General features: G+C 41.1%; 1 protein-coding gene across 1 annotated transcript in view; it reads right to left on the reverse strand.

The window, feature by feature from the left end:
- The window catches only part of MTAP (methylthioadenosine phosphorylase), a 32,213-nt gene extending 11,918 nt beyond the window's left edge, over positions 1 to 20,295 (reverse strand). Inside the window, exons 1-4 of the mRNA XM_075740308.1 lie at positions 20,259 to 20,295; positions 15,358 to 15,444; positions 8,522 to 8,580; positions 5,998 to 6,165 (exon numbers count right to left, since the gene is read on the reverse strand). Of these exons, the coding sequence (XP_075596423.1) occupies positions 5,998 to 6,165; positions 8,522 to 8,580; positions 15,358 to 15,444; positions 20,259 to 20,285 (341 nt within the window). The 5' untranslated portion in view covers positions 20,286 to 20,295. The remainder of the gene's footprint in view (positions 1 to 5,997; positions 6,166 to 8,521; positions 8,581 to 15,357; positions 15,445 to 20,258) is intronic.
- Between the last annotated feature and the right edge of the window lie 853 nt (positions 20,296 to 21,148).

Genomic DNA, 21,148 nt, shown 5'->3' on the forward strand with positions numbered 1-21,148 from the left:
ATACTGCTCACACCAGTTCCCCACCCAAGTCACCAGTAAATATTTAAAAGATGGTTTTGGATACAAGTTACATGTCGGAGTAAATCTGGAAAGAAAAAAAAAAAAAGAACCAATAGGGTAGCCTTAAGGATGAGATTATAAAACAGGAAAAGAGATCAGCAAATTAAAAACATGCAAAATGGGATACAGCTGTTAAAACTGGTTGAAACACTAATATTAATTTTTCCTTTATGGGATACTGAGGAGCTGCAAACAGAATGTATCTGATTTTACACACTTTTTTTCAGTGTCTGCTAATGCATTATTTAGAATTAGAGGAAATGGGAAAAGTCATAATCCATTTCCTGCATTATAGTATTTCAGATGTTGTTAGTCAGGCCCTTTCACTCAGGAAAGCCCTGAGGAAAGATCACATATGTATAAATACTAATCTCTGACTTTCAGATACCCTATGTTATTTGGAAAAAACGGCCACATCGCTACACGGTCTAATAAAGAAATCCCACTATGTTTAGTGCCATACATACAAACTGCATGGGAATAAATTGCAACGGTAAGACCTGCCACTGACTGCTCTGAGCAACGGACCACATGTTTGCCACTCAAGAGCGCAAGAATTTATCTTCTGCATTGAAGGCTGCAACTCTGCAATGGCCACAGCTATTTGATATGGGGCCAGCTGATGTGTCCGTAAATTGCTAGGCTTAGGGTGAGAATAAAGGCAGATTTGAACCAATCTCTGATTCTTGCTATCTATGAAGTAATGGCTGGCACAGAGGAAAGCCTTTTAGCTTCTCTTCCTTTCTGTAGCCCTGCTACTCTAGTCAGGAGTTGGCCATCCTGATCTGTCCCACTCTCCTGTGTGTGAAGTACAGGGCAGCAGCACATGATTTTCACCACTCCAATACTGTTCCTCTCTATCCCTTGCACAGAGAATGAAGGTTACACAATCAGATGCTTTCCTTACTCTCAAAGAGTCTAAGAGCTAGAGAGCAAACGACAGTATCTGCCTAAAGCTCCTCTCATCACAGGAGTTTCAAGACCTTCCCCATGTACCCTGAGTGACTCCTTACGGAGCCAGCAAGAAACAAGAAATAAGGAACTCAAGAGCCACTCTTCAGTCTGCTCCTTAGATCTCACAGTTTTAAATGTGAAGTCCACATGCCCTCTATCAGAAGGAAAGCCTGCTTAACAGAGTTAGGACTGAATGTTATACAATCGCCTGATTGTTTACATTAAAACAGGAAGAAGTCACCAAGTGCCTGCCTACAATCTAGCCACACTACTTGTAGTAGAAGCGCACAATCCCGAAGGATCAAGCACAGCATAAAGGGAAAGTAGGGAGATGGTGCCAGTGGGGGAGATCAGAAGCAGCACCTGAAAGCACTGGACTGATAACTTACAAGCAAGCACCTAAGAGCCAGGGGGCTGCATAGCTCCCACTGCCCTTCTGACTTCTCTAGGGCTCTATGGAGAACTCCCACCAGACCTTCATGCTGCCTCTGTGCCAAACAGGGAATGGCAGTACAGGAGAAAAGGGTATTTTTCCCCAGGAAAGGGGCATGTATGTTTTTATGCATAACGCTCGTGTATTAAGCCCAAGGAGACAGTGATACTCGTAGTGCATGCAAACCCTCGCGCTGCTGCATAGTTTTGCCATGCCCACCCTGGCCTTACTACCTTTTCAAATTCAAAGCTGCATGTACTGCAATTTTGAAGGTGTCCCTAGAGTTTGTATTCCCCACCCTGCAGCAACAGCCACACTTTTAATTGGACAGTAAGGTGGCTTTTGTTCATTTTTATTTTATCACAGTCATAGAAGATTTTCTGGCAATGCTGACTATGACTGATGCTAGTAAGCAAAATTCAACTCAAACAAGTGAACAAATCAATCATTTCCATCTGTGACAAACAGCCCTCTACCACTTGCATCATCACCTTCCCCCTTCTTACAGTACTGTTGAATTATCAACAAGCTATTAGTAATTAAATAAAATAGTGAAAATTCATACTGGCATCTGCTGTACAAAAAGCAGTCTCATCATGCTCTGCCTCTTCAGCGACATTGAAAGAATTTTACAGAGCGTAACAATACTGTGGTATATGTGACACAAAGCATTCAAACAATAAAGTTGGCAGCTGTTACAAGATTTCTTTTATGAAACTATTTTCCGCATCTTCCTGTCTGAGCTGGGTCATCCCAGTAAGTAGTTACCATCTTACTCTTCCTAGCAAACAGCAGCAAATCAAACAGAAAGTATTAAAAAGCTCCTAATCAGTCTGATCTAGCCAGCTGACTAACAGCACTGTAATAAACTAATAGGAGCCAAAGGCATAAAAAAAAATTCTTCCAGGTGTTTTTAGGCACTTGTTTCAAAGAAAAGAACAACTGTTGTAGCCCGTAATAATTCCTGTGGTTTCTTTTGGATTTGGAAGTAGGGAGAACACTATGTAAATATTTTGGTACTTATTTAACAAAATATATCTTTTATCATTTAAATATGTATACTAACAGATAAGCATGAAGAAAGCAGAGACTCTACGAAATCAAACAGTTACTAGGAGTGTTAATGATCTGCAGAATTAAGCTCTCCAAAGAGACAGTGAGCTCTAAGTCCCCACTACAAGTCAAACTTAATGCCCTAAACTAGGCAGAAGTCCTACACAACTCCATATATTGAGATCCTGTCATTAATGTCACAGTGTGCATCCACAAGAGGAACAAATTACAATTACTGCCTACAGATTTCTGCTCAATTCTACCTCTTCTCCCGTTTCCATTCACTATTCCTTCTTCTTGCTTCATACCTGAAAAAAGAATAATGATGTGCTCCCTTATTGGCAACTAGAGCCCAGATATGGAAAGGTACTTGGACACCTAGAAGGTACTGATTTTAATGGCAGCTTGAGTAAATCCTTCCCACCTAGACCCAAGCCTCTTTCCTACGTAGTGCCTGGTATGGGTTAATGACTCTACAGAAGCCAGGCTACCTTTCAAGAAAAATAACCAACTGTTTTTGCAGCTTTAACCAGTATCTTCTTTCCAAGACTGCTGACATAGTTTGTTTGCAGGACCCTAATCTTTCATTAGAAAGTGTTTTGGAAAAATTGCATCTTTTCAGACTTTGATGGACAATTAATCTATTTTATCCCATGAAAGTATCTTCCCATTAGCATTGTTTTCCTAAGAATTTATGATATATAAAATGCAATCACTCTTACAGATGATACACCCCTGTGAACAGCAAAAATGCAGACCCTACCTCCAAAGAACCAGCAGTCTAACACCCACTGGCAAAGATCATTGGGGGAAAAAACTTATCACAGAAATCAAATTGTCAAATGAAACAGACTATTACGACTTGTCAGTTTTCTGAATTAAAGGGCAAGCTAGTAATGATTTTTAAATTCATATTACATATTGTTTTTCACACTGAAACATTCTCATATGCTTTTCTGAGAAGCTGCTTTCTTTCCCAAAACCATAAAACAAGTTCTCGTAAGTTCCCACTCTTCTACTTTGAAATGAAAACTTACTTGCCTGAGTGAAACACTGCTCACGTATGGGCTGTGCCATTAGTACTGGTGACCATCTGAATAAACTCTAAATGAAGACACAGATCACAGAATCACTGAATGGCTGAGATTAGAAGGGACCTCTGGAGGTCATCTGGTCCAACCCCCTGCTCAAGCAGGGCCACCTAGAACTGGTTGTCTAGGACCACGTCCAGGTGACTTTTGACTATCTCCAAGGATGGAGACTCCACCACCACTCTGGGCCACCTGTGCCAGTGCTCGGTCACCTTCACAGTGAAAAAGTGTTTCCTGATGTTCAGAGGGAACCTCCTGTGTTTCACTTTGTGCCCACTGCTTCTGGTCCTGTCACTGGGCACCACTGATAAGAGCCTGGCTCTGTCTTCTTTGCACCTTCCCTTCAGGTATTTATATATATTGCTGAGATCCCCTCTCAGTCTTCTCTTCTCCAGGCTAAACAGTCCCAGCTCTCAGCCTTTCCTCATAGGAGAGATGCTCCAGTCCCTTCATATCTTTGTGGCCTTTGCTGGACTCCCTCCAGTACGTCCACGTTCCTCTTGTACCAGGGAGCCGAGCACTGGACACAGCATTCCAGGGGTGGCCTCACCAGTGCTGAGTAGAGGGGAAGAAGGATCACGTCCCTCCATCCGCTCGCAACACCCCTACTAATGCAGCCCAAGATACTATTTGCTGCCTTTGCTGAAATTAAGTGATTCCTGTCCTTTCACTCATCTTCACATCAGATAAATATACTGATTTGTTCTATGACCTTTTTTGTTGTTCCTCTTGAAAATGACATGTTTTTAAACCCCAAACTTAACCAAGCTGGTTATTTCCTTTCCAGCTCAGAAATTATGATGCAGACTGGCAAGTGCTGGGAAATTTAAAGCTGTGGGAGGAGATTAGCTAGCTTCAAAATGAATTGTAAATTTTTATAATGACATTTTGGATGAAGGATGGTCTCAGATTTCATATCTGGGCTCATTTCCTGGCTCTGTTAATGTTTTTCTGCCTGACCTCTGCAAGAGTTAGCTTCTCCGTACTTCCACCCTCATCTGTAGCAGATGATAACTCTGCAATCATTCCAACTGTTTCTTGTTTAAAACTGCAGGCTTTATGGGCCAGAGGCTACTTCTTACCATGCATGCAATTCACAGCTTAGCATGGTTAGGCTCCCCTCACCTACCTAGGAGTCAGCTAGATGATAATGTTGTCAAAATAACTGGTGCTTTACTTACAATCATCCAAACTGTGTACCCAAGTATGTTTAATATCTTTCCTACTTACATCAGTATTGATACTAAAATTACTCATTTCCAAGTACTACTGGCAGAATAGGGATGATTATGATTTAATCTGTATAAACAAAGTGATCAGACTAAATACTTTTACACTTGAAAAAAAAGACCATTGTCAGCAATACAGCTGCTCTCCACCCATAAATCAACTCTAGTGTAACAGGAAGCAGTTTATATGGGGCTTGCTCCTGCAGGGTACTGAGTCATTTAGATACACTGTACTTAAAATGTACTCTCTTACCAGAAAAAGCATTTCAGTTACACATACAAAAAATGTCAGTAAGTCAAAACTTGAATAGCACTGCAGAGAACAAACCTAGATATACATGTTCAGTTGGCAATGAAATACTGCCAGCTGACCCACAAAAGCACAAAGAAGCTGCATAAATCACTCCAAACACTTAAAATTGGGTGGAATACCCAGTACTTCCAGATAGAGTACATCTATTGGTACTAACAATAAATTTACCTCTTAATATGTGAAACTGTATTTTTTAAAAACTTGGTGTAGTTAGTGATCTTTACATGTAACTTATTTTTTTCCCCCATTTGCTTGAATTTTTCTAAACATCAGATAATCAAGGAGGGGAGGACTGACTGGAGTACAGAGACTTTGGAAAAAAATTACTTCCTTGTGATTCTTAGCAAATTAAAAATGTTTGCATCTCTCCTTGTTTTAAAACAACCTCCTCTCTTTTCCCACTGTGTCGCATTTGATCTCTTCTGTAGAGCCTCATTATAACTACATATATTTTCCTACCTGGCTCCTACTATGCTTTCTTGCACCTCTCCATCTCATTTCAGATTTTTCTTAAAACTTAGAACAGCCTGTGGTCTTATCCATGTTCCTTCCCCACATCTCAGAATAGGAGATCTCTTCAAAATACTCTTCCCAAGAAGCTACACTTTCTTTCATTCAAGGCTATTCTTCAAAGCTTGGTATTTCTTCTATCTTTGTTAGAGCTAAACTTCTTGTAATCTCATTCCTGTCTCCCATTATGCCTTCTTGTATGTATCTCAATTTTTTGCCATAAGAACTGAGGCTAACACCTTGTTCCACAAAAACTTAATTTAATATTAACGTGTTATCATATGGTTTAACCCCACTGGTCCCCTTGTTTCTCCCCCAAAACAAAGAACACAATGAAAACCAAATGTTACTCACCTGTCAATGAATTGGTCAATTATGACAAGATCACCAGGTTGTATTTCCTCTCGTAATGAACCACAGGCAGTACTCACTAAAACATGAGAACAATTTTCTTCTTTTAAAGCCCAGATATTGGCACGGTAATTGACGTTTGATGGCATAATTGTATGATGCCTTCCATGTCTGCAAAGATACATGTTGTAAGAGTAAAATAAATCAGACTGAAATTGCCTTCCTTCTCCCAGATAAACAGAATTCCAGAAAATGTAATTTCCCTAACAACATTGAAAATGATCATTTCAGCTACTTCCAGTGTAGCCTTTTTTCCTAACCGTATTAAGGTTCTCTCAGTATTAGATTTAACAAGTAGTGGTGTAGTTTTCTTTTTAAATACAAAATTTTAAGTTCAAGACTGTAATGAAAAGAATCTTGAAAATACAATCCAAATATACTTTAGCAGCTTCAAGAGTACAAAAAGCATTTTTCTCTGAATTTTCTAAGTCAGTTCCATAGGTTCTGAAAACCCAGGTGCAGCAAATCAGATCTTTCATACAGTACAACAAATTTGCAAGATTTATAAACATCTCTACAAATTTTCTGCTCAGAAGTGCTGTTGTATTCTCCCACACAGAAAAGAGCAGCACATCACAGGAAATTTAAACCAGAAAGAACACACTGCTTTAATCTGTCACTTTCCCAAAGAAAACAGTAGAATCACCCCATTTTTCTTTTTGCTCTTAAAATGACCTGACAGCTTTCATAAATTACAAGAATGACTTCACACTGTTGCTGTATATTTTTTCACCAAGAAATGCAATAGTCTTTCATTTTATTTCTGTCATCACCACAGAGATACATCACTCACATAATGATTAAACACATTTGAAAATTATTTTCAACCATGTAAGAGGAAAGGAGGAACTTAATTTTACAATTCGTTCTTTCAGAGAGACCAAAAGGTCTTAAGAACTGGATCATTTGGGAATGGGGAGTTGCGCATAACATGACCACACACAGTCAGGCAGGAGTGCCATGTCATCATTAGCATTTCTGATAAGCTACTAGGCGTGTAGATTCATTGTGTAATGTTGCAATTGTTGTCATAATCTTCTAGAACATACATGACTTTTTTTTTTTTTTTTTATAATTAATCTGACATTCATGAGCAACTCTGTTATTTTTCCCAAAACAGAAAGCAAAGTTGCAGGTATCTTAGCCCCAAAAGTAAACTCACAGGGGTTGTATGTGAACGGTCATAAATCCCACTGAGGATGTGAACCACAGCTGAATTGTTCAGCTATATGTAGCCCAAGGCCTACTTTGATACAGCACAGCTATGAGATCTTGGCTTAGCATTTGATTTGGGAAAATGAGAAAAATGTTGTCCAGGTGTAATAAAATACACGAACAAAGTCTATCCAAGATAAGAAAAGTAAACACAGACAGAAGTGTAGTTGCAGAGATGATAACAGTCAGCAGCTTAACTGAAAAACACTAGCATGAAAAAAATCAGGGCCATGAGTGTACCACTTGGTTGTAATTGCCCTGGTCAACCTCACCCTGGGCCTCGCCCCAAACACCCAGTGCCCATGAGCCTAAGTGCTCCTGTCTCCAAGTTCAGGCCCCAGCCTTCACCCCTGGCCTGAGCCATGTCACAGGCGTGCCTGTCCCCAGCCCTGTCTCCCAGATGGCCTTCAGACCTAAGCTGCAGTTTGTCTCCAGACCTGTTTTCTGCGTGGACTTTGGACACATGCTGCAGCCTTGTCTCCAACCCTGCCTATGGCCCTATCCCCTACTGCTCCTGCCTGGACTCTCTGAATGGAAGCTGGACTTAATTCATCATCTTGACCTGTCAAGGACTGCTGAGGGACCCTGTTGTCAGCATCCATGCTCTCCACATGCTGAGAACTGTTAGGATTCTTATACTTAATCCAGTTGCACATTGGTCCTAGGTATCCACGGTTACATTACTGTGAAATTCCTATGCACTCATCTGCAGATCCTGCTTCCAGAGTCTTTTCTGAGTATGGTAAGAGATGTCCGAATAAAAATGCCACAGGGAGAGAGAACAACATGGGATGCAGACTCCTAAGCAAGAAAGGAAACAGCCAGAGGACTCATTAATCAAAGGGAACGATCTAGAAGAGTCTACAGTGGTACCAGACATACAGTTCATCTGGAAACAGGCAATTTCCCAGTTTCACAAAGGAAATTTGCAAACACTGGGACAGATTACTGAAGTTATCAGGTACCACCTACTTACCACCAGAGCAGACAACTTTGCAGGTTGCCAATCCTACTAGGGCAGCACCCCTCACTGGATTTCTCTTTCCTAACCTAGACAGTATTTTTAATACTCTCAGTCTCTGCAGCATCATATTTGTTCAGGAAAAACCCCAGACCTCTGCTGGACTTTGCTAGCAACCACACACAGCAAGATAAGTCAGAGCAAATATTCAGTTCACCTAATGTAAGAAGAAAAAACTTTTGAGAAAACTTTAAGACACATAATATAAACCCCTTTGAAATGCTCATTTACCTTGCCAACAGCACACAGTCCACATTTTTTATCTTCCCCAATATCAGAGCATCCGATGGCTGCAAAACAAACAAGTAAGAATGAGTTACAGCTTGACAATCACATTAGAAACCTTAACTGCTACTTAAAAATAAGCAGGATAGTTATGAAAATAAATACTTGTTAACACTGTGGTTTCACATTTTCTTCAGCTCAGCTCTGTAATTTGATACGGCAGACTAGTAAAACAGTCTCGAACAGGAAGATCAAACTTGACACTGGAAGGATTATCATAATTTTTCTGTGTTCATTCTAACATTATTATCACAACTCCTTACTCTAGGGTTTGAAACAGTAATACTTTCAAATACTTTGAAACTATTTCAAACAGTGCTACACAAACAAGAAAACAGAAGCATGTACATGTTGCCTTTAAATTGGTTAGCAAGTCTCCCTCTCTAAACTTGGTTGCATTTTGCTGAACAGGTGCCATTCCCTACTAAAAGCCCCCTCCCAACAGAAATCACATTTCATCTGTCCCTTTCCATAACATTCCCTCCTCTCTTCTCTGTCCTTTTCCTACCAGGGTGTAAGGAGGAGTTCTAGACTCCTCCAACCCACCCTTCACTTCTCCCCCCGCTGCTTCCTGACAAATTCACTCCTCCCTGCTGGGAGTCCTGCTTTTGGAAGGTGCACTGTGATACAACAGCGAGGTTCTGGTACACAGTGGCAGAAGCAGCGTTGTATTTGGTCAGCCCAGGGATGAGGAGACAGCGTGTGCTCTCCTCTCACAGCTACAGGAGAACATGCATCCCTCCTGACTAACAACCAGTCATGAAGCTACAGAGAGTATTTGGGTTTTAGCTGCCCAGCTGGGACACGTGCCATGCTTGGAGATGGTCATATTGCCCACACAGGGCAGTCCTCAAGTCACCAACTGCCATTACAACAAATTAACTGCTCTGTAGGCTGTGTTCTGCTGCTGGGCTATATGCACCAGAGATCTGAAATACACAATGCTTCTAGCTTCCCTTTTTGTTAAAAAATATAAGGCCTCTGTTTAATTAAATGCTAAACTGCATTTGTGTTGAACAGTGGTGCAGTTGGATGTGCTGCTTCTCCTGCCCAATTCAGAACTGCATGGATTCCACTTGTTTTATTGCAGTGTTGAAGAAACAGTAAATAAATTGGAAGCAACTCTATACCAATCTATCCTTCCATGCTGTGGGATTTAAAGCTGAAATAGCTATTGACAAAATTACAATTTATTTACTAATCACAAGTTTGCATGTGTCTGGAAGGACTCAACACATTTGCATTTAACAATGTTCTATTGCCTGCTACTTGATATGATTTTATTTGTATTTTAATGCTAGCTGCATGATTTCAATTATCATTTAGTTTTACAGCTGTTAACTCTATTACACACATGAAAATTTGCCAAGATCTAGAATAAAGTAATATGTGAGTCCCACATCACTGCATTTTAGAGATACTAATTTCTAATAAAAACACCACTTTCTACTCCCTATTGCATAGCTCATTTTAGTAATTTCTAATGTGAAATCTCTTCAAAACATAGATTACTCTATCACTTTGGTTTAAATTCTGCCAGAGATAGATTTACCACATTTTTTCTTATAAAAGGAATGTTCCAGAAAATTTTAGAACTGTAGTGTATTCTGCCTTCTTTTTAAAAGTCCCCATTTAATATTAAACTATTGACATATAAATGTTTAATCTATTTACCTTCTTTACATATACTCTTCTGAACCAGACATGGACTTAAGAGTGAAATTTCATACAGGGCAAAGGGCATTTTGATGTTGCAACATTCCATAACAATGACAGTTCACAATAATTACCATTTGGGGTTTTGTTTTTTGCATTTGTTTTGTTTTGAGAGCACACATTTGCTGTGTGCTGTAACAAATACGCAACTTAACTCACAGCAGGATACAAAAAAACCCTTGAAAACTAAAGAGGACATCAGCTAAAATTCCTTGCCTCTTATCAAAAGTAAAGATCAGTAAGTTGAAGACTGGACCTTTTGCTTTACATGTGACAGATTCAAGTTTATTGCAAGAGATAGATTCAAGTTTTTATCAATTTCCAAAAGATTTTGGGTAGAAAGGTGCAATTTAGCAGCTATTTGATAGTCATCTCCACCACAGAACTCCACTGAATTCTGCATACATTGCTGATGCATCGAGAATGCAACAGCTTTGAAATCCAACAGGCTTCAGAAATCTAGTTGCAGCAGCCAGGGTTTCCTTCCCTATCTGCTGCCATGCTAGTCACTTCAAAAGGTTTCAGGGTGGCTGTGTAACTGGACCAGTTGTCATCTTTACACAGATTTCCACAGAACACATTCAGGGCATCTTCCAGGTGACTGCATGAGTACCTTTCTTGCTAGAAACATGGCAGAGAAACAGATTTGAAGCAAAGAATGCGCTACTAAACAATGAACTGACAGTTTAAGAAAAGAATTTGCAGATACCCCATCATGGGTCATTAAAAAAAAGAGGAAATAAGGATAAATCAGTGGGTGTAAAGTTACAAACAAGTGAAAGATACATGAATTTCAAATGATATGTTAACTGTGTAACAGAGCTAGTGTATGCTTCTGTTCTGTTCTCTTTTCTCCCACAAGTTCCTTCCAGTGCTGTACCTCTCTACTGTCATCTCAGCTGTAGTAAGGAGCTTTGAAATGCTGAGAAAATAATAAAAACTTCCAATTGAACAATCTGAATTTAAAGATGTAATGCAGTATTTTTAAAGCAGGATTTAATAAAAGGCCCAATAAAAAGTTCTCAAACATTAATAATTCATATACATATTTAACTACTTCCCCCTTCTGCAAAATCTAAGTCAGATCTATATTACTCTGTGTTACAAAACAGAAAAGGAAGCCAAGAACCCTGGGCAGTTAACACTAAATTATGACAGTAACAAAGAATTGAAATAAATCCCCTTTGTCCACAACATAAATATGCATAAACTATTGTTCATGTGGTGCTTACAGAATTCGTTTTTTCCTTGTCTCACCTCAGAAGCAAGCTGAAACAGAAAATAGAATGAAGCAGCAAAATAAAAATCTCAGGAAAATTTCAGATGGAAAAGTATCTCATAGGTTCCCCAAGCCTTCATTCTACCTGTGACCTAGTTCAGGAACCAAATGATGTACATCGTTTTGGGGAGGTAGAAGAAAAGCTTAAGTGTTATGTCACATGGTCTGATTTTCCTGATGCAAGCATACAAAGCTCATTTGCAAGGTGGACCCTCCCCACACTTTGTTTTACAGGTATACCTATGATCAAATAAAAAAAAAGCGGGGGGGGGGGGCGGACCATAAAATAATTTTCTAGAACAGGAAGATATTTTGCTGATTTGGGGAAAGCTGATTCAGAACCAACTTCTGTCATCCAGAAAGGAAAACAATCTAACTGAAAGTATATTCTGAACAAAGTTTTATTAGTAGCTTCAAAATTCAACAATGATGATGAATGCTGTTGCAAGCAATTTTCTTATCCTATAAGAGAACAACATTTTCCACAGCTGGAGATGGAATGCCAAAAGCTTTTAGGTATTTTGCATAGAATACCAAATTTTTGATGCAATGAAAGTGGTGGAAGCAGACAAAGGAGAAAAGAAGGCTGAAATATTAACAGCTGTAAGCTTTTTTTTTTTTTAGAAGAATGTACTGCATATTCACTAGTATTACTGATGTAGCTTAAAAGATGATGGGAGGACCAATGCCAATGTTAAGAATTGCAAAAGTTCTCATAGTAGATTCCTTTAAACTTTTCCAGATTTCACCTGAAAAAAATACCCCCATGAATGATGTAAGTGTAGTTATTAAATGATTCTGACAATTCAAGAAGGCCAAAGCAGAAGACAATTTAAGGACTCTATATGAACAAAATGTAAGCTATTATTCCTCTTCTAAAAGTAAAGAAATAGCATTAAAGAAATGTCTATTTTGTTATTGTCGAATGTCAAAGGTGTCAAGGAACGTCACCACCAGAAAGGTTTTCAGCTAGAAGTCTTTTGGCTATGTCCTTGCCAAGAAACTTAAGAATTAAAAAACACAATTTAAGGAAAATAGAACTGCATACTTTGCATTTTTACAGGATAGAATGAAATGGACATACACGTTTTAAACTATGCCTTGGATTTTTCTTTTGGCATTCAGATATCCATTTTCATTCTTCCTAGTTTTGCTTGAACTAAATAGGCCTGATGTTGCATCTCTAATTCTCTCAGCAATTAGAAGACCGCAAAGTTCTGAACAGTTTATTTAGATTAAGCCTTCTACCTCTTAAAATTTCAGGCAGATTCTCTCTCCACTGATGTCACAGCTCTATGAAAAAGCATCTTTATGGCAGAAAAATTTGGTTTTATTTCACTAACAATCAAGAACAAAACATACCTTTAGAAAAAAATACTAACATAAACCAAAAACTTCTGAAGTTTTCCAAGCACACTTAAAAAAACCAACCCACTTCTCATTTGCCCCTTTGTACTTGGCAATAGCTGCTTCTCTCATCTCTGTTGTTCTAAAACGAGAGGCAGGCCACGTAACATCTTCTCCCTGAATGCTAAAAAGTCTCAGCAGCAAAATAAGCAAATATTGATCCATCTAATAATACCGATTAAATGTGAGGTTTGTTTCTGCTTCAGTTTAAGTCAATCAACTTGACCTGCTCAATGTACATCATGCCACTGGAACCTGTGGTCTAAGCCCTGCACATCTTACACTAGGGCTGACCCACAAGTTGCTCCATGAGGATGAAAGCTGCATTCAAACACTGAAGTTAACGCAATCCTATGCAGGGCTGAATCTACATGAAACAACCATCAGATCGATGGCCTGAGTTCTCAGAGTTCAGATCTACAGGCAGAGAGAAGACAGGCCAGCAGGGGTAAGGACGGAAGCTTGCTGTTTGGCTGTGCTCCCTTTCACAGATACAGAAGCCCCAGGAAGTTAGTTTTCCATCCAGGTCAGCTTAACAGTCCCAGTTCAGCTGATCACAGTATCTAGAATCCACACTTGGGTTCCGATCATGACACCTCAGTTATAGATGCCCCCCTCCCCCCTTTCACAGAGACAGAATATTCACAAGCTTTTTCTTTAAGCTGAGCCTATGCTAAATGCATAATACACCAGGCTCAGACACAGCAAGTCCTTTGATCAAGGTTTCTCACAAACCACTACAGGCAACCAAGATTTATTTTCTCCTATTCACGTTGCATTCTGTGAAGAATACAGGAAAAAGACAGTAGCTAAACTGCTTCCTAAATGAAACTAAAAAAGCCTGCTGTACTGACCAAAGGTGCAGGACTGAGAAAGCTTTATCCACTCGCTTGTGCAGGAACCATCCTGCAGGTACCTCTACTCTTCTCAGTAACACTAAACCCCGCTGTAGGTCACTTACCGCACTGCAGAATTTGTCCCCCACCAGCGCTGTGACAGAACAGCCCCCGAAATACTGTGCTGCCACTGTGCCCTTAACTCTGATCTTAACAGACTCCAGTGAGGGAGAAGAGTGTTTCATCCTTACTGGATACAAAGGCATATCTATACAAGCATAGTGGTATTCTTGCTCTGTGAGCAGTCTCCAGACACAGTCATACTGTCACCATCTATGGCTCCCAAAAACCAGGGAATGCAATGGCAACTGGTTTGGTTTGGCCAGTGGATTCTACCTCAGACCAATGGTGGCTACCATTTCAAGAGCAGGGTACAGAAAATGGAGGAGGCAAGCTCCCTTCATTCTCTTGCATTTTGTTAACAGATTTTGAAGGATGATGAAAAAGTCAAATGCATTCTTCTGATTGTTTTCTCCTCCCTTCATCTTTACCTCCTTCCCCTTCTTGAATGGTGTGCACCCAAAGTTTGCTTGCTCTTTACACTCTTACTCCCCACCTTAACCCATTTTGAATAGAGGCACAGATTCAGATTTTCAGTATCTCACCACAAGTGCTGAGTGTTCTGGCAAGCTTCTACCCATAAAATGGCTCCTGCTACCACATGACAGATGTTTTATTGTGTGTATAGTAGGTCACACTGGTAGATTTCGTAAGATACAATTCCAATGGCACCCAGAGTCCCCTGGTCTTATGACATTACAGAATATCTGAAATCCAGTTCTATGAACTTCCTTTGTCAACTAGAGCCTCTTCCTGCCTTGATGTCCTCTCTATAAGACTCTCTCATCCTTTGTCTTGCCTGTTCCTATGATAAATGCTTTGAAGCAGGAATTGTCCTTCATGACACACTCGGCACTGTGTATGGAGCAACACCCCTAGCCTCCACTCTCTCTTGCTAAAGGCTGAAGCGATGTGAAAGAGAGTTGGTCAAGAATAACTGTGCCGCAAAAACAGTTTCAGAACTTCATTTTCAGTTCAAATTATGTGGTTATGAGCATGATAGTAAGGAGAGCGTTAGTATATAAAGCTTAAGTCAGTGGATACAGGATAAATGGTGTGTATATATATATACACACACATATATATATATATAAAAATACCTCAAAGGACAGTTTTCTGCAATTCAAAGGTTCCTGGAGCGATCTCACATACACTACGGGTCACACAACAGCACAAATCTGACTACAAATTCAAGACTAAGTTTGTAACTTCACCCAATCTACAAACGAGAAGAGGTATAGTCATCTTTGTAACATCTTGTTTCTACAAACTAAGAATCACACAATATGTAGCAACTAAAAGGAAATAGTCTTATGACAGTACCCCCTTTATGCATTCATTTAACAGTCTGAAAATTCTTAAAGCATACACACATCCTCAAAAACATCAAAAGTCTCAGTAACAAAAAAATAGGTTATACAGACCTTGCCATAAGGAGTATCAACATATTTTTCTGTTCTTCCTTCTAAGATATCCGGATCATCCAGGCCAGTTCCACCAATAATTCCAATCTTACACAGAAAAGTACATATTAGTTGTCTTGAGATTACACTGCATTTAACAGCATGTCTGAAAAACTAACTAGGCAGCTATAAAATGTATTTTCTGCTTGGGGTTAGACTATGTGTCAACAAAACAGTTTCCCGGAAAGGAAATTTCAAATGACTGATTTTAAACAACTGTATTTAACTTGCCAATTTCTCACACTCTGATTCTCCTCTTTAAGGACACCAAATTTAAAGAGCTATGAAAAATGCACAAAGATGTACCAATTCATAATTTATTTCCAATACAAAAATGAAGGCTATTATTTGGGAATGCCTCTAATAAGTGAGAAATACCTGCATAAAGCATATTATAACAAAGGCTTCTTGTTTACAGTCCTATGCATAGCGAGCCATACTGAATACCAGGCATTACTGTATAGTATTATACGTACAAAAGAATGAAAACTTTTTTAAAAAATTAGAAGGCTTTTGTGTTGACTTGTCAAGATCTAAGAACTTCCCCATTTCTGTAAGTAGTCTCTGTACAGCTTGTGAAAGGGGGACAGGTCAACAGCATCTTCACAAGTGAAATAAAAGGAATCTGCTGACAATTTCACCCACTGTAAGGACTGCTGGGTTTCTTCACATATTTACAGTTACGTCATCTGGTACCTAGGAAGTTGTAAGTGGTCATCCAAACTTAGTCTGCAGCTGTGTCACTAATTGTCTCCTGTGTAGACGCACAGGTATCAGGTTTTATTTAACTCACAACCTTTCCCTAAGTAGAAACTTAACAGGCTCTTGCTCCTCCTACTTTTTTTAGAAAGTATTTTCAAGTACATTTTTTTTTTCAATTTTTTATGTAACTGACTAACAGTTTCAAAGCATAATGGAAAGGGAAATGAGAGGGCAAAGGAAAGGGCCACTTAATACATGTTTTATTTCCTTAGGAAATCAGGCTAAAAGTCCTATGTTGTGTTTCGATACAACTTGTAGTGAAGATGCATGAAGTAATTCACAATTATCACCCATCTGTCATGCTTTAGTAATTGTCTATTTCTTGTTCTTGCTCATTGCTCATCTGTTCTAGTTCTTTTGTGGAAAAGAAAAAAGAAAAAAAAGGTAATTTGAAACATATATTCTCACTGAGACTAAATTCACCTGTGACTTCACACTCCAACTAAAGAAAAATGCATCTGCATTTTCTTGTTTCTAATCCATCATTGGAAAGTATCTTGTTTTTGTCTTTCTAGGGATAATTCCATTTTCAATCAAGTTTTCTGATGAGTTTAGAACACTTCTTGCTCTTTGGATGCAGCAGGTACTGTCAGGCCCTTCACAACCTCAAGCTTAGTAATGTCACCATTTATCACACACAGAGAAAATGCTACTACTTTTTTTTTTCCTACAATGCGACCACTTGTTGCAAAGTTTATCTATCTCACTTAACTTGAATAATTCACATAATGGCTGAGTTGCTTATCATGGAAAAAAAAAAGAAGGAATCATGGCATGACTTATTACTGCATGGTTCCACCATTTTTAATTACTTTTGAAGATAGAAAATTTCTCAAGAAAAACCTCCAGACTTCAATGTACAAGAGACCCCTTCCACAACACACACCCAATTTTCTCTTACTCTAGCTTCTTCTTAATTTTCACGTTCATAGAGACCTCATTTATTCAACCACAATATTAATTGATTCATCAAACATTTCATTTCAACACACAGAGGCTCTGTGGTCTTTGTTACACACCAAATATTTCACTGAGAAAGCTTTCCACACCAGGTGGTGTAAACGCTGATATGCTGAACTAGCTTTAACAGATCTACTTCCTTTTGCTACCCCCCTGTGGAGCACAAGGAGTAGTGCAAAAGAAAACACCAGTAAAATCTATAGACTCGAACCCTAAACATACTCAAGCATTAGGGAAGACCTAGATCATTGTTTGCAGTAGTATTGATGGGTCGTTCCCACGTTACTCATGTTGCTTATCGCAAATGATCGGACTGTTAGTTAGATTGCTCATGAAAATCCTGAAAACTATAGATATTTTAGGATAAACATTTTTTTGCCTAAAGAACTGTGTAAGAAGTGTGAAACAGGAGCAATCACAAACCTAAAAATCAGCATAAGACCACCTTTAACATTGTTCACGCATGCATTCTGTGAACATGGAAGATTACTACATTACAAGAAGCCAGGATCAAAATGGCGCCTATTTTTTTTTAATCTACAAAAAAAATTGTTCCTTCACTAACTTCACTAGTTTTAGTTTGGCATAATGCTTGTTTTATTTGTGCTCTATGACTAAAGATTGAAAATATTCAAAAGGGAATGCTTATCTGCCTGAATTTTTATATCTGGCAAAGTGAAAGTTGTTGGGGCTGAAGAAAATAGTGCAATGCTGGAGATACCAGCTACAGCTACGTGACATAACAGTGCAATGGTTTAAGATCCTTACGAACACAAAAATCCAGCACTGTAAGAGGCCCTTCCTGTAGCAGAAAGCAGGACACCTGATCTGTGGCAGCACAGAGCTCGGTCTGTTCACTGCAGCATAAGCCTGGTAAGGTTGCTTTCAGATTTGCTCTTGGGCTCCCTGCTCCTGCTGCTGCAGTGGCATCCATATGTGCTTGTGCTGCACAGCTCAGTTCCAGGCTTTTACACCAACAGCCATGCTGTCAGAAATGGCAGCAGTGCAACTAGCTGGCAAAATATTCACAGCTCCCAGGTTGAAGAACCCACAGCACAGAAGAAGAGCTAGACTACCTTTAACTTGCTTTTGCCTTCTTCCCCCCGCAAAACACCTCAGCTGCAGTTTGATCAACCATCAACCCATCTCAGGCACACTGGCTAGAGAAATGCTGGGCTCACTGTAATTCACAGGAGAGCTACCAGAGTGGAAGGAAAGTTAGGCCAGCTGAAATTTGTTTAAACAGCTGCTTCTCCAACCATGCAATGCCAACTTGGAGCTGACAGCTCCAGCCCTAAAATTAATTTTACCTCTTTGCAAAAGAATTATTTTCCTCCAGTTTACATAATCTCCAGGAATATCAGCTGTGTCTGGGGGCTGGAGACCCCCAAAAATGATCCTATATTAAATTCTGCTTTACAGACCTTCTAGTGAATTATCAAAAGGAACGTAGCTTCTCTACGCGCAGTGGGGAGATACCCAGCAGCCCAGGCATTGAAGGCAAGGAATGGCAGAGAGGAGTTGACTCACAGAGAAAAGTCTCACCTTTCTTCAAAAGGCAGAGACAGTCACATCTAGGAGTGACCCCAAGAATGGAAAGATGCAAGACTGTATGCTCCATTCCAGACTTTGCATCCTACAAAGGGACATGAAGGACACGTAAGCTGTAAAAATTAATGGAGGCTGTAGCTAAGGTTATGTGGAACTAAATCTAAAGTAAAATGGCATTGCAGCGGAACAAAACGTGAAGTATTTTACTATGGTACACTCCATTTCAAACACTGCGATGAAGAGCAACAAAAGTGAAACCTAACAAAAAGTTATCACACTAGTAATTACAAGATCAAAAGCCTTTCTCTGTGGGAGTCCAAATAACGATCACACTTAAGTGTATGCCTTTCTTCATCTCCTGTTTGGTGAAATTTCTCAAATAAGTTCAAGCACAAGACACAGAAGCGTGAGTGCAGTAACAGTCTACGCTTGTTCATCTGAGAGTCTTAAATACTAGCATATGTTAAGCGTTGTCATGATCAGTTCTGAGCCTTTGTGAGAACTAACAACCAATGAACACATCTGTACTATTCCCTTCTATTTTAGGGACAATGAGATGAGGAAAAAATGGCATTAAAAAACCTTGCACTTAGGAGAAAAACAGCAAAATGCATGCAATTTACAGTTAAGAGAATAAACTTGCTGTCTCTGTAAAATAAAGATGCCTTATAACTGATTTCTACACACTAGAACTGGGAGACTTACTTCACCACAGAAAACTAATGCATATTTTGGTCAAAACACAAACCCAGAGTTTCAGCCTAACTGGCCTGCTCATCCCTGACGCAGACCGTCATATTTTGGAGCCATTTTTTAAACACATGGGCAGACAACTCTTAGGCGAAACTTTTGTGCCAGCTCACTTCTGATGCAGCTTCGGGGCTTGTGCACCTTGCGATAGTTACAAATCCGCCCGGTCCCTCCCACGGACAAATCCGACACACGGCAGCCAGTCGGAAACTCTGAGAAACAGAGGCCTACCGGCTGCCATTTAACAAAAAAAAAAAAAAAACAAAAAACAAAAAAACCACACACACACAAAAAAAAAAACCAAACCAAAACAAAAAAATTTCATCCCTACCGGGATGGCTGCGCGAAAACCAGTGGGGACGGCCCGGGCCGCCCGCCGGACCACTGCCGGGAGACAGAGGCAGGGGCCGCCGCCTGAGGAGCGGGGAGCGCCGTGCGGGGGCTGCCCGCGTGGCGGCGGAGAGGGCCCAAACGGGCGAGGCGACGGCCTGGGGACACGCGGCCCGGCGCCGCCCGCCACGGCGGCCCCGCTCCCGCCTATCACCGCTGAGAGCCGCCGTGCTCCCGGGTCCGCTCCCGGCGCGCGAGGCGGAAGGGAGGCAGGAAGGGTGCGGGGCAGGGCAGAGGACAGGCAGGAGCTTTGCCCACGCGCTCGGCAGCGCCAGGAGGGCAAGCAGCGTGGGCCGCACACCTCCCCCTCCGGACTCCCGCCTGCAGCCGGCCCGGGAAAAGAGGGAGGCGACAGGCGGGGAGGGGTTGAGGGCGGCGGTGGGCGCCGCCTCCCACCAGCACTGCCGCCACCTCCTTCTCAACCCATGACGGCGCGGATCCACGCTTACCTTCACAGCCGCGGCGGCAGCGGCCATATTGGCGGGGGGGGGGAAGGAGGGGGGCGGTGCCGTTGGCAGCCCGCCAGGGCCGCGCGCCGCGTGTGGCCCGTCCCGTCCCCGTCCCGTCCCGCCCTCCTTCCCCGGCGCCGCAGCGGGAGAGCCGGCGGAAGCGCCGACGTACGCGCCCTTCGCTAGGTGGCAGCGCTCGCCCGCGCTGAGGGGACGCCGCGCCGGCCAGCGCCGCCGGGGGACGCTGCCCTGACACCTCCGGCCCGAGAAGGCGTGGGGGAGGCCCGGCAGCCCCGCGGCGCCGCATGTCTCTGCCTGCGGCCCGAATGAGAGAGGCCGGGGGTGCCCGAGGACTCCGCTCCCCGGGCCTGAGGGACCAATGTCCAGGTCTGAGCCCGATACTGGCTGTTCTGCCTACTGCTAATGGCACAGCTGGAATTCTTCAGGAGACGATTAGGAACACAGGACGCGGAACAGCTCCTTGGAGTAAAGTCTTGTTTATGGTGCTTTTGTGACACAGCATAGGACACAAGTGCTGCTTTTTTTTTTTTTTTTTTTTTTTTTCCCCTCGGGACACGACCTTTCCCAAAGTGGATATTGCCATCCCGTTATTTCTGAGTATTGCTATCAATATGCTGTTCCCACATTTCAATAGTGGCCTCATCAGAACATCTCCAGTGTGCTTTTGAAACACCGCTATCATCCACTCCATTAGCTCAGGAATGTTATTTCATCCTTGAAATGTGTCCTCAGTGGAGGTTTTAATACTTTTTTAAAAGCTTTCATCTTGGAAGTACTTTTAGTAAAAGTCAATGAGAATGCTTCTATGTTTAAATGCCATCACAGCCAGGGTACCCATCCTATTCTTTTTAATACTTCTAATCGCATGT

This window comes from Balearica regulorum, chromosome Z, assembly GCF_011004875.1.
Source record: "Balearica regulorum gibbericeps isolate bBalReg1 chromosome Z, bBalReg1.pri, whole genome shotgun sequence".
NCBI classification, from domain to species: domain Eukaryota; kingdom Metazoa; phylum Chordata; class Aves; order Gruiformes; family Gruidae; genus Balearica; species Balearica regulorum.